A 14,588-nucleotide genomic window follows, 5' to 3' on the forward strand; every position below is an offset into this window, starting at 1 on the left:
TAAGTCATTTAGCAGACGCTCTTATCCAGAGCGACTTACAAATTGGTGCATTCACCTTATGACATCCAGTGGAACAGCCACTTTACAATAGTGCATCTAAATCTTTTAAGGGGGGGTGAGAAGGATTACTTTATCCTATCCTAGGTATTCCTTAAAGAGGTGGGGTTTCAGGTGTCTCCGGAAGGTGGTGATTGACTCCGCTGTCCTGGCGTCGTGAGGGAGTTTGTTCCACCATTGGGGGGCCAGAGCAGCGAACAGTTTTGACTGGGCTGAGCGGGAACTGTACATCCTCAGTGGTAGGGAGGCGAGCAGGCCAGAGGTGGATGAACGCAGTGCCCTTGTTTGGGTGTAGGGCCTGATCAGAGCCTGGAGGTACTGAGGTGCCGTTCCCCTCACAGCTCCGTAGGCAAGCACCATGGTCTTGTAGCGGATGCGAGCTTCAACTGGAAGCCAGTGGAGAGAGCGGAGGAGCGGGGTGACGTGAGAGAACTTGGGAAGGTTGAACACCAGACGGGCTGCGGCGTTCTGGATGAGTTGTAGGGGTTTAATGGCACAGGCAGGGAGCCCAGCCAACAGCGAGTTGCAGTAATCCAGACGGGAGATGACAAGTGCCTGGATTAGGACCTGCGCCGCTTCCTGTGTGAGGCAGGGTCGTACTCTGCGGATGTTGTAGAGCATGAACCTACAGGAACGGGCCACCGCCTTGATGTTATTTGAGAACGACAGGGTGTTGTCCAGGATCACGCCAAGGTTCTTAGCGCTCTGGGAGGAGGACACAATGGAGTTGTCAACCGTGATGGCGAGATCATGGAACGGGCAGTCCTTCCCCGGGAGGAAGAGCATCTCCGTCTTGCCGAGGTTCAGCTTGAGGTGGTGATCCGTCATCCACACTGATATGTCTGCCAGACATGCAGAGATGCGATTCGCCACCTGGTCATCAGAAGGGGGAAAAGAGAAGATTAATTGTGTGTCGTCTGCATAGCAATGATAGGAGAGACCATGTGAGGTTATGACAGAGCCAAGTGACTTGGTGTATAGCGAGAATAGGAGAGGGCCTAGAACAGAGCCCTGGGGACACCAGTGGTGAGAGCACGTGGTGAGGAGACAGATTCTCGCCACGCCACCTGGTAGGAGCGACCTGTCAGGTAGGACGCAATCCAGCGTGGGCCGCGCCGGAGATGCCCAACTCGGAGAGGGTGGAGAGGAGGATCTGATGGTTCACAGTATCGAAGGCAGCCGATAGGTCTAGAAGGATGAGAGCAGAGGAGAGAGAGTTAGCTTTAGCAGTGCGGAGCGCCTCCGTGATACAGAGAAGAGCAGTCTCAGTTGAATGACTAGTCTTGAAACCTGACTGATTTGGATCAAGAAGGTCATTCTGAGAGAGATAGCGGGAGAGCTGGCCAAGGACGGCACGTTCAAGAGTTTTGGAGAGAAAAGAAAGAAGGGATACTGGTCTGTAGTTGTTGACATCGGAGGGATCGAGTGTAGGTTTTTTCAGAAAGGGTGCAACTCTCGCTCTCTTGAAGACGGAAGGGACGTAGCCAGCGGTCAGGGATGAGTTGATGAGCGAGGTGAGGTAAGGGAGAAGGTCTCCGGAAATGGTCTGGAGAAGAGAGGAGGGGATAGGGTCAAGCGGGCAGGTTGTTGGGCGGCCGGCCGTCACAAGACGCGAGATTTCATCTGGAGAGAGAGGGGAGAAAGAGGTCAGAGAACAGGGTAGGGCAGTGTGAGCAGAACCAGCGAGCGGTGTCGTTTGACTTAGCAGACGAGGATCGGATGTCGTCGACCTTCTTTTCAAAATGGTTGACGAAGTCATCTGCAGAGAGGGAGGAGGGGGGGAGGATTCAGGAGGGAGGAGAAGGTGGCAAAGAGCTTCCTAGGGTTAGAGGCAGATGCTTGGAATTTAGAGTGGTAGAAAGTGGCTTTAGCAGCAGAGACAGAAGAGGAAAATGAGGAGAGGAGGGAGTGAAAGGATGCCAGGTCCGCAGGGAGGCGAGTTTTCCTCCATTTCCGCTCGGCTGCCCGGAGCCCTGTTCTGTGAGCTCGCAATGAGTCGTCGAGCCACGGAGCGGGAGGGGAGGACCGAGCCGGCCTGGAGGATAGGGGGACATAGAGAGTCAAAGGATGCAGAAAGGGAGGAGAGGAGGGTTGAGGAGGCAGAATCAGGAGATAGGTTGGAGAAGGTTTGAGCAGAGGGAAGAGATGATAGGATGGAAGAGGAGAGAGTAGCGGGGGAGAGAGAGCGAAGGTTGGGACGGCGCGATACCATCCGAGTAGGGGCAGTGTGGGAAGTGTTGGATGAGAGCGAGAGGGAAAAGGATACAAGGTAGTGGTCGGAGACTTGGAGGGGAGTTGCAATGTAAATTAAGATAATCACTCTAAAACTACACACTCTAAACTACACAATTATCTTGGATACGAAGACAGCAAAGACAACTATGTAGCTAGCTAACACTACACTAATCAAGTCGTTCAGTTGAGTGTAATAGTTTCTACAGTGCTGCTATTCGGTAGACGGTGGACGTTCGCTAGCTGGCTAGCTGCTGGGCAGATAGCAGTGTAGACTACGTTAGGACGACGAAATACGATAATTACGCAATTATCTTTGATACAATGACGGCTATGTAGCTAGCTAAGAAGAAATTGCTAAGATTAGACAAATCAAACCGTTGTACTATAATGAAATGTAATGAAATGTAACGAAAAGTTATACTACCTGCGGACCGAAGTGCGGATGCGACCGCTCGCTCCAACCCGGAAGTTCACCTCCCCCTCCATGCTTCTCGGTGGGAACCACACATGTGGAGATCATCTGTTCACCTACTTTGCGTCTCACGAAAACATGGTGGGTGGAACCAAAAATCTCAAATTTGGACTCATCAGACCAAAGAACAGATTTCCACCGGTCTAATGTCCATCGCTCGTGTTTCTTGGCCCAAGCAAGTATCTTCTTCTTATTGATGTCCTTTAGTAATGATTTCTTTGCAGAAATTCAACCATGTAGGCCTGATTCTCTGAATAGTTGATTTTGAGATGTATCTGTTACTTGAACTTATTTGGGCTGCAATCTGAAACTGGTAACTCTAATGAACTTATCCTCTGCAGCAGAGGTAACTCTGGGACTTCCTTTCCTGTGGCGGTCCTCATAAGAGCCAGTTTCGTCATAGCGCTTGATGGTTTTTGTGACTAAACTTGAAGAAACTTTTCCGAATTGGCTGACCTTCATGTCTTAAAGTAATGATGGACTGTCGTTTCTCTTTGCTTATTTGAGCTGTTCTTGACATAATATGGACTTGGTCTTTTACCAAATAGGGCTATCTTCTGTATACCACCTATACCTTGTCACAACACAACTAATTGGCTCAAACACATTAAGAAGGAAAGAAATTCCACAAATGTACTTTTAACAAGCCACACCTGTTAATTGAAATGCAGCTGGTTGAGAGAATGCCAAGAGTGTGCAAAGCTGCCATCAAGGCAAAGGGAGGCTACTTTGAAGAATCTCAAATATAAAATATATTTCAAAAAATACAATACCTTACACCTAATCTGTTGTGCATAATGATAAAACTGAATATACAATTTTGAAACACTGAATGAAGCCTTTGTTCTTAAAAGTACCCACCATGGCAAATATTTTACCACTAGCATTTAATGCAGTATCTAAGTCACATGTCATGATATTTTGGGACTGTCATATCTGTGAGTGTCCTTATCAGTGTAGATTTTAGCATGTAAGTCTTAGTGGGTCAAACAAAACAAAAAATTGGGGGATGCATGCCAGCAAAGCAACTACACAACACTAAACAATATATTAATTGCACTATAACAATGACAAACGGTGCCCACAAACTGTTAGGGCCTACATAAAGCTATCCCAACAGCAGTCCCAACTGACCGTAAGGTGCTACTTTCCACTGCTACACCACGCTTTCAGCGGAGCCTTGTCTGGCAGCGAAACAGTTCATTCAGCCTCATTTACTGTCTTTAAAAAAAAACATGGCTGATATGGCTGACTTGGTTTCTAGATTCCAGTGGTCTTGAACTCCCTGAAATCAGATTTCCCAGTTCCGAGCTAACAGTTTTTTTGAGCACTGCAGAAATGTTTATAATTTTTTGGGAAAATACATCCTTAACCAACAATGCAGTTTAAGAAAATAGGGAATGTGTTTTGTCGTGCCCTCTTCACGACTGTCTTGGTGTGCTTGGACCATGTTAGTTTGTTGGTGATGTGGACGAATACACTCCACTGCCTGAATTCAAAATGGCTCCCATTGACACACAATATGCCATAATGACAAAGTGAAAATATATTTTTTGAAAGTTTTGCACACATCTCATTTACATAAGTATTCACATCCCTTTGTTATGACAGGCAAAAAGGACCTTGGTCGGGGAGGTGACCAAGAAACCAATGACCACTCTGATAGAACTACAGAGTTCTTTGGCTGAGATGGGAGAACCTGCAGTCTCTACAGCACATCCACCAACTTAGACTTTATGGGAGAGTGGCCAAATGGAAGAGTGGCCAGAAAAAAGCACGTGACAGCACGCCTGGAGATAGCAAAAAGGCACGTGATTTGGTGGTCTAATGAGACAAATATGTTACACTTTGGCCTGAATGCAAAGAGCTATGTCTGGAGAAAACCAGGCACAGCTCATCACCCATCTAACACCATCCCTACCGCGAAGCATGGTGGTGGTAGCATCATGCTATGGGGATGCTTTTCAGTGGCAGGGACAGGGAGACTGGTAAAGATAGCGAGAACAATGAATGGAGCCAAATAAATAAAAGTCCTTGATGAGAACCTGCTTCAGAGTGCAAACGACCTTAGGCGGGGGGGGCAAAGATTTACATTCCAACAGGACCCCAAGCATACAACCAAAGAAACGCTGGAATGGCTTCAGAACAAGACTGTGAACGTCCTTGAGTGGCCCAGCCAAAGCCCAGACTTGTATCCCCTAGAAGATCTGTGGAAAGACTTGAAGATTGCTGTTCACTGCCGCTCCCCATCTAACTTAACAGAGCTGGTAAAAATCTGCTAGGAAGTATGGGAGAAAATACCAAAATCCAGATGGGCAACGCTGATACTGTCACACCCTGATCTGGTTCACCTGTCTTTGTGCTTGTCTCCCCCCTCCAGGTGTTCCCCATATTCCTCACTATCCAGAGTGTATTTATACCCGTGTTCTCTGTTTGTCTGTTGCCGGGTCGTTTTGTTTGGTCAAGCCTACCAGCGTTTTTCCCCTTGCTCCTTTCGTTTTCTAGTTCCTCTTTTCTAGCTTTCCTGGTTTTGACCATTCTGCCTGCCCTGACCCCGAGCCTGCCTGCCGTTCTGTACGTTGTCACATCACCATGGATTACTGACCTTTGCTTGCCCTGACCCTGAGCCCGCTTGCCATCCTGTACCTTTCAGGCTATGCTCTGGATTACTGACCTCGACCTGCCCTTGACCTGTCGTTGCCTGTCCCCCAGTTTTTGTAATAAACTTGTTACTTTGAAACTTACTGCAGACAGACGGATCTTGTCTATAAAAGCATCCGCAAAAAAATGGCTACCATACCATCAGGCCGTTCAGGACTACATGAATCGACCACCAGAGGAGACCAGAATGTGAGCTCGATGGATAATTCCTCGCATCGCAAACAACCTTTACTGTTCTAGCTTCTGGTTTGGTTTAACCAAAAGCATGTTAAAGGATCCCTTTACTCAAAAACTTGTTATGATGCAAAACATATCATCATCATCACAGTTTTTACTCTGTACTGAAAACTTGACTACTGACATGCACAATGGAATTTTGGGGAGATTGTATTAACAGTGAACTTATGATCAAAATACTAAAATAGTTTTGGAGTGACCTATCCCTTTAATATTGGTTATGTTTGATGTTCCCTTGAAGGATTCCATGTAAAGCTGAAAATTGAATGGGAATTTAAGTATTTCAATGCAGTTTAACTTCAGGTCGCTTTACTCTACCCTGAGTGTCAGTCTGTTTACATTATCATGCAAGACGACAAACACACAGATCTGGGACCAGTCTTACCCTTGTTGGACGACCAGCTGTTCAAGGCATTTACAGTATGTTCACTTCAGAAAAATGATTACCGGCACTTTGGGAAAACTACTCTTTAACTAACAGTGTACTTTGACGATGTCCATAGTCTTTATTTTTTTTAAATTGAGGGGGAAATATTTGTTATTTTAAATAGACCTTGGAGTATTGTAGAGTATGTTGGAAAAGAGGATAGAATGTTTTTCACAGATCAATTCACATTTTGAAATAATTGAATGGTAGAATTCATATGCTGCTATGCTTATTCAACAATTTCTCCAGATTCTCACTGAACAGTCTGCAAGTATTTGGTAATTGAATGAGTTTCTGGCATTATGCATTTTATACGCATTAGTAAACATATGATATGGATGGGGTTGTCTGGAGGATTTTGAATGGTTGCTATGGGCTTGTTGTATGTTTTGATACTGTTAGCTTCCTTAGTGATACAGCACTGCACCATTTCAGAGATGATGATGTTGGCTGAATAATAAATACATAATAAATTACATGACAGTTTGACTATAATAAGACAATTCTATCATCTATCATTGCTACACAACACCAACAACAAATAAAACATGAACTTGTTTTATTTTTATGGGTAAGCATGTTGAGCTGTTTACTGATTTGACATGAAGTAATATTATACATTATATATGATTATACATTTGACACAAAAAAAAACGGATTATTAGTGATTTACTTTGTATTATAAACTGGGTGGTTCGACCCCTGAATGGTGATTGGCTGAAAGCCGTGGTATACCACAGGTATGACAAAACGTTTATTTTTACTGCTCTAATTACATTGGTAACCAGTTTATAACAGCAATAAGGCACCTCGGGGGTTTGTGGTATATGGCCAATATACCAAGACTAAGGGCTGTATCCAGTCACTCAGCGTTGCGTCGTGCGTAACAACAGCCTTTAGCCGTGGTATATTGGCCATATACCACACCCCCTAGGCCCTTATTGCTTAAATCTAAAATGTATCAATATGTGAAAGTTTACTAGTTAAAGCTGCAGATGCTGATGGATAGTACAGAATGGATCCATCCTATTAGTTAAGTCTGCTTCAGAATGGTTTGAGAAGTGTTCAGCTGCTCCAGTATGGTCTTAGACCCCGCAGCCAGCCACGTAGGACCTCAGGTCCTGATTCTGACAGTGAAGGCGCCAAGCCACCCTAAAATGTACACACACCATCATGTTGGTATTTGATATATAGACATTACATATCAGATATAAGACAACAGAACATAATGTGGAATTGAAGGATGATAGAAGACTTGGAAACAGTTTACATTACGTAGGCATTAATTCAGGGTAATTTTAAGGGAATATTTAAGTTAGATAATTACCATGTACAGGCAGTTCTTACCATTTAAATTATTCTAAAAGGTGAGAGCTAATTTGTTACAGGTTATCCCATTTATACATAGCCTTGTAGAGTGATATTGGGCTACAGGTAACATAAAGTATGGCTAATTATTTTGTCACTGAAATGTTTTTGTAACATAGTACTTTCAGGGAAACCTGCCACCTTACCATGCCCCGATTCCGTTCGGGTCCAACACCACACGCTTGGCACAACGGATCGCCACTGTGAGGTCATCAGTTAGCAGCTCTGTCAGAAGTAAGAGGAAGGGAAACCTTTAGTCATAGTACCGTACGGGAAACAGGAGGAACCAAAAGCTTAGAAAAACAACAACAACAACAGCAGCAGATTACTGTACGTTGGGTCGGGGTTTAGGATAGAGAAGTAGGCTTACCGGGAGCCCCAGTGTCTGTTTATTCTCATTTTGACTGTATTCAAATGTAACATCTGAATTATGTAAGATCAACATTATAGTGCCTTCAGAAAGTATTAATACCCCTTGACCTTTTACACATTTTGTTGTGTTTTTTTGTTGTTGTGTGATTTAAGACACACATTTTGTTGTTTGATTTAAGTCAAAACTGTAACTATGTCACTCAGGAAAATGAGTCTTCTTGGTAAGCAACTCCGGTGTATGTTTGGCCGACTGAAAGGTATATTTGTCTCCCAGTGTTACGTATACGCTGGGAGTCGGAAAGCAGGTGCAGAAGGTGAGTTTAATACGGAACAGATACAAAAGAACAAACATGGGAAGCGTACTGAACGTGAGAGACAATCAATAACACCTAAGGACTGATGAACACAGAGGCTAAATAAAGGGGACGTAATCAGGGATGTGATTAGGATTTTCCTTCAGGCTTTTTCCTGTGTTTAGCTCTTTTCTGTTTCTTTTTATCCTAAAAAACTCCCTAGTCCTTGCCAATGACAAGCATACCCATAACATGCTTGAAAATATGAAGAGTGGTACTCAGTGATGTGTTGTGTTGGATTTCCCCCAAACATAACGCTTTGTATTCAGGGCATAAAGTGAATTATTTTCCACATTGTAGTATTACTTTAGTGCCTTATTGCAAACAGGATGCATGTTTTAGAATATTTGTATTCTGTACAGACTTCCTTCTTTTCATACTGTCATTCAGGTTAGTATTGTGGAGCAACTACAATGTTGTTGATTCATCCTCAGTTTTCACAGCCATTAAACTCTGTAACTTATTAAAGTAACCATTGGAATCACTGAGCGATTTCCTTCCTCTCCGGCAACTGAGTTAGGAAGGACGCTTGTATCTTTGTAGTGAATGGGTGTATTGATACACAATCCAACGTATAATTAATAACTTCCCCATGTTCAAAGGGATAATCCATGTCTGCTTTTTATTTATTTTTAACCATCTACCAATAGGTGCCCTTCTTTGCAAGGCATTGGAAAACCTTCTTGGTGTTTGTGGTTGAATCTGTGTTTGAAATTCGCTGGTCAACTGAAGGACCTTACAGATAATTGTATGTGTGGGGGTACAGAGATGGGGTAGTTATTCAAAAATCATGTTAAACACTATTATTGCACACAATTTATGTGACTTGTTAAGCAAATTTGCACTCCAGAATTTGTAAAAATGTCTTAAAACATAACTACACTTTGACATTATGCGGTATTGTGTGTGTAGGCCAGTGACACTAAATCTCTATTTAATCGATTTAAATTCAGGCTGTAACACAACAAAATAAGTGGAATAAGTCAAGGGGTACACTGCCAATAGCCCTCAACCCGGCACATTTCTTGTCAAAAGTAATGCTCTATGTATGCGATGCCATTCGGTAGACAGGCTACTCACGGTTGCAGCGGATACCACAGACGTTCTTAGCCCCCGGGGTACGTCCGTCGTCACACCAGTAGCGGCTGTTGATCTGGAAGATGCCATAGTCGGTGGAGCCGTCGGTGTTGCGGTTGGTGGCCTGGGTATTGTAGCTCGACTCCCATTTAGACAGACAGACCCCTTAGAGGACATATAGTCACGCGGTGGATTATCCTCAGTGTAAGGTTAGCTATGGTAAGATATTTTTGGAGCTCAGAAACATACAACCATATGCACACACACACACATCCTCAAAGACCACAATCAAGTATATTATCACTCACAGTTGGGCAGGCTGTTTCCAGCGTAGCCATCCATTCCGGATGCCTTCAGCGCTCTGGCCAGCTCACATCTGTCATACACCTTAGCACTGGCCACAGCCACAAGCAGGAGTACAACAACAGCTCTCATTCTGAACAGACAGACAGCTAGGTCTAATGGTTTGGATGAAAAGAAGTTCTGTGTCTCTAAAAGTGTGACCAAGTCAACTTCAGCTTTCCTTATAAAGGCTCAGGATGAAAGAGACATTGATATCGCACTATTTACACAATAGAAATGTGCCAATAGCTTCTGCAAAAAGTAGTGGTTGTGAAACTGAGGGTTTTTCCATTTAACCTTTTGTTAGGCAGACTTTATTTGCTTATGATTTAGATACAGTAGATACAGTATTAAATGCAGAGTGGGTATTTTTTAAGACAAAGGCTTCATTCGCTGTTTAAAAATTGCATATTGAGTATCATCATTATGCCCAGTAGATTAGATTTAAGGTACTGTATTTTTCAATATCATCATTATGCCCAATATATCAAATCAAATAAACTTTTATTGGTAGCATACACCGATTTGCAGATGTTATCGCAGGTTCAGTGAAATGCTTGTGTTTCTAGCTCCAACAGTGCAGTAATACCTAGCAATACAAAATATTGAAAAAACAATACACACATAATCCAGAAAAACCATACATTCTGAAATATCAGAATGAGCAATGTCAGAGACCGGAATAGAAATATATGTACACATAATGGCAGGTAGTCTAGCGGTTATGAGTGTTGGGCCAGTAACTGAAAGGTCGCTGGTTCGAATCCCTGAGTCGACTTGGTAAAACATCTGTCGAGGTGCCCTTGAGCAAGGCACTTAACCCTAATTGCTCTGGATAAGAGCATCTGTTAAATACAGTATATGAATAGAAAAGACGTGTACAGCAGTAGTTATATAGGAAAAGCCATGATTAGAATACAGTAAATACACAAAAAAAAACACAATGTAAATTTGATTAACGTAACCAGTGTTCATTGATTGTTTTGCCCTATAACCTGTTAGTTCACGTGCCTTGCAGACTAGTAAACAACTACTGATTTAGAACCACCGAGATTTACTGCAGGTCACAAAGCAAACAAGAGTTGCCTCAACTATTCCAGCACCATTTCAACATCATCAAATCACCTCTGCTTAGTATAATACAGTGACAACAAAAAAGTACCAAAAGCAATTTAGTCCAATCAACGTATGCTAAATATGATGTGGAAGTTCATGGTTCTGATTTCTGTTTGTCTCTGTGTGTTTGTGGAAGTAGAAAAAAAATGCCATCCTCCTTTCTTTCATGTTGACGAAACAGTCTATGACTCTCTTCTCTTTTATTTTTTTGTTGCCCTAGGCTACCTGGGTAAAATGCTTGCTCGCTAGCCTAACTTTCTTTCATGGGCAACGCTAGCTAGTTAACAGTAGCCTTCTACATCTAGCTACACATTGAACTTCCATCCTCTCAGTCCAGAGACACAATGTATTTTATGATTGGATCAAAATCGCCTTTATAATCTCCAGTAAGGAGAATAAAGAAAAATCACCATTTCTTCACCTATCTCCATTTATGGCTAATATAGGATGGGGACTTTTTGCTATCTAGCTTGCTACCAGAGGACAACAACACAACAAGATGCAACAATTCAAGCTGTTTCTGTCGATGACATATTTCTCTGTGATAGGAGTGAAGCCAAATCGAAACTGGCTTCCCTTTTGGAACATGCTGACTTCCCTACGACATTCTAGCTTCTGTGTTATCTGAGAAAATGGGCATGTTACTTTCGCCCTGTGTTACTTTCGTGCGACAAAGCTCTTAAAAGAAAATGAGGGGAAAAACAGAGAATGGACTTTACCTACCGTGCATTCGGAAAGTATTCAGACCCCTTGACCTTCTCAAAATGTTGCTACATTACAGCTTTGTTCTAAAATGGATTAAATACATTTTTCCCTCATACATATACACACAATACCCCATAATGACAAAGCAAACACAGGTTTTTAGAAATGTTTGCAAATGTATTTAAAAAATTTAAAAACGTAAATAATTATTTACATAAGTATTCAGAACCTTTGCTATGACACTCAAAATTGAGCTCAGGTGTATCCTGTTTCCATTGATCATCCTTGAGATGATCCCACAACTTGATTGGAGTCCACTTGTGGTAGATTCAGTTGATTGGATATGATTTAGAGTTCCTCTGTGGAGATGGGAGAAGCTTCCAAAAGGACAACCATCTCTGCAGCACTCCACCAATCAGGCCTTTATGGTAGATTGGCAAGACGGAAGCCGCTCGTCAGTAAAAGGCACATGACAACACGCTTGGAGTTTGCCAAAAGGCACCTAAAGACTCAGACCATGAGAAACAAGATTCTCTGGTCTGATGAAACCAATATTGAACTCTCTGGCCTGAATGCCAAGCGTCACGTCTGGAGGAAACCTGACACCATCCCTATGGTGAAGCATGGTGGTGGCTTCATCATGCTGTGGGGATGTTTTTCAGTGGCAGGGACTGGGAGACTAGCCAGGATAGAGGGAAAGATGGATGGAGCAAAGCACAGAGAGATCCTTGATGAAAACCTGCTCCAGAGCGCTCAGGACCTCAGACTGGGGGGAAGGTTCACCTTCCAACAGGACAACGTCCCTAAGCACACAGCCAAGACAATGCAGGAGTGGCTTCGGGACAAGTCTCTGAATATCTTTGAGTGGCCCAGCCAGAGCCCGGACTTGAACCTGATCGACCATCTCTGTAGAGACCTGAAAATAGCTGTGCAGAGACACTCCCCATCCAACCTGACAGAGCTTGAGAGGATCTGCAGAGAAGAATTGGAAAAACTCCCCGAATACAGGTGTGCCAAGCTTGCAGCGTCATACCCAAGAAGACTTGAGGCTGTAATCGCTGCCAAAGGTGCTTCAACAAAGTATTGAGTAACGGGTCTGAATACTTATGCAAATGTGATATTTGAGTTTTGTATTTTTTTATAGATTTGCACACAAAAACTAAGTTTTTGCTTTGTCATTAAGGGGTACTGTGTATAGATTGATGAGTGGGAAAAAACTATTGACTCCATTTTAGAATTAAAAAAAAATATATATATATATTAAATGTAACTTTTATTTAACTAGGCAAATCAGTTATTCAAACTAGGGTGTCTGTAGTTATGCCGCTAGCACTGAGACACAGTGCCTTAGACCGCTGCGCCACTCGGGAGCCCAGAATAAGGCTGTAACATAACAAAATGTGGAAAAAGTCAAGAGGTCTGAATACTTTCTGAATGCACTGTGGAATTTATCCTATTGTTTTTACCAATAAAAACTCCACTCTGTCCATGACAGCCAACATAACACGTGTCTCTTGGGTCAATCCTCTCCAGGTGAACCGATACCCCGTCTATATAGACAAGTTATCGTTACTCGTTGTGTATGTTTATTATTATTTATTATTACTTTTATTATTACCTGTTATTAGCAAGCATGTGACGAATAGAATATGATTTGATTTTGGAAAGTGTGGTGACAACCTGACCCCGGTGCAGCTCTTTAATGCTGATTAATTCAGAGAAAAAAACGAATTGTCCATGCCCCCAAGACGATGATCTTGGACCAGTTTTGCATTTTCCCTACTAATGATTAAGTTTAGGATTAGTGCACCCCTTCAATCTTACTTTAGTGGACCCTTCTTCATCGGATTAAAAAGGAACAACAGTGAAAAGTGATAAAGTTAGAGACAGACAACACTTTTTCACTAATACAGGTGTTACATACCAAACGGCACCCTTTTCCATACGTAGTGCACTACTTTTGACCAGAGGCCTATGGGCCCTTGACAAAAGTGTGCAATATTTAGGGAATAGGGTGCCATTTGGGACGCAGCTTGAGGCACAAGTTTGTCTTTGAGGAGGAACACCTTGTTGAGCTCGCTCATAAGACCTTGTACAACTATCCCATTATGGGATTAATTGCTAATCAGGGGTGCGTTCAGTTTGCTTGAACGTTTGAAGAACAGTTTGTACAACGTCACGTTTTCTCAAAACATTCTTGAACAGACCGAGATACGTTTGCTCCGTTCAGTGGGTATGCCGGGGAGTGGCTTGAAGCAACAAGTGACATATTTAATAAACATTTTTTAAATGATATATGTATTTATTATTTTTATATTATTATTATATTATTATTATTAAAAATATTATATTATAATATATATTATATTATATATATATTATATATATTATATTATATATATAATATATACGTATATAATATATTCTTATTATTATATTCTTATTATTTATATTCTTATAAATTTTAATATTTAATTATATTTTAATATTTAAACCCCGCCTCATTTTTCAACTGGTCGTTCAGTACAGCACCGACTACACTCAATTTAACATTCTATTACGTTTTTCTGTACTGAACGCAGCCTAGGTGATTTTCTGGGGTAAAGTACCACTGGCCAGAAATCAGTGATTTCAAATAGTATTTGAACCCAGGTCTGCTGGACACATAGTTCTCCATTCAACACATGACAGTAAAGAGCACCATCTCATGACTATACACTTCTGGTCTTTCTCAACACTGTAATTCACCAAGCACCAAAATTGTGACATTTTTGGAAAGATCACATTCTTCTTTTCTTCCAGACATGCAAAACTACAGCTAGGCAGGGTATTGGTCCAGACAGTACATTTACACTGAGTGTACAAAACATTAAGAACACCTTTCTAATATTGACTTTGCACCCCATTTTGCCCTCAGAACAGTCTCATTTCCCCCGGGGCATGGACTCCAGAAGGTGTCAAAAGCGTTCCACAGGGATGCTGGCCCATGTTGACTCCAATGCTTCCCACAGTTGTGTCAAGTTGGCTGGATGTTCTTTGGGTGGTGGACCATTCTTGATACACATGTGAAACTGTTGGAAGCGTGGAAAAACCCAGCAGCGTTGCAGTTCTTGACACAAACCGGTGCATCTGGCACCTACTACCATACCCCGTTCAAAGGCACTTA

The 14,588-nt window shown here is 42.4% G+C and overlaps 1 protein-coding gene across 1 annotated transcript; it reads right to left on the reverse strand.

Annotated features, from left to right (window-relative positions):
• Positions 1 to 6,631: 6,631 nt before the first annotated feature.
• Positions 6,632 to 9,787, reverse strand: LOC115127642 (lysozyme C II). The gene is made up of 4 exons (XM_029657253.2): positions 9,568 to 9,787; positions 9,263 to 9,424; positions 7,604 to 7,682; positions 6,632 to 7,241 (listed from the first exon to the last, which is right to left on the reverse strand). The coding sequence occupies exons 1-4, from the start codon at positions 9,692 to 9,694 to the stop codon at positions 7,175 to 7,177; spliced, it is 435 nt and encodes a 144-aa protein (XP_029513113.1). The 5' UTR covers positions 9,695 to 9,787; the 3' UTR covers positions 6,632 to 7,174.
• Between the last annotated feature and the right edge of the window lie 4,801 nt (positions 9,788 to 14,588).

This window comes from Oncorhynchus nerka, linkage group LG4 (genome assembly GCF_034236695.1).
Source record: "Oncorhynchus nerka isolate Pitt River linkage group LG4, Oner_Uvic_2.0, whole genome shotgun sequence".
Classification (NCBI taxonomy): Eukaryota; Metazoa; Chordata; class Actinopteri; order Salmoniformes; family Salmonidae; genus Oncorhynchus; species Oncorhynchus nerka.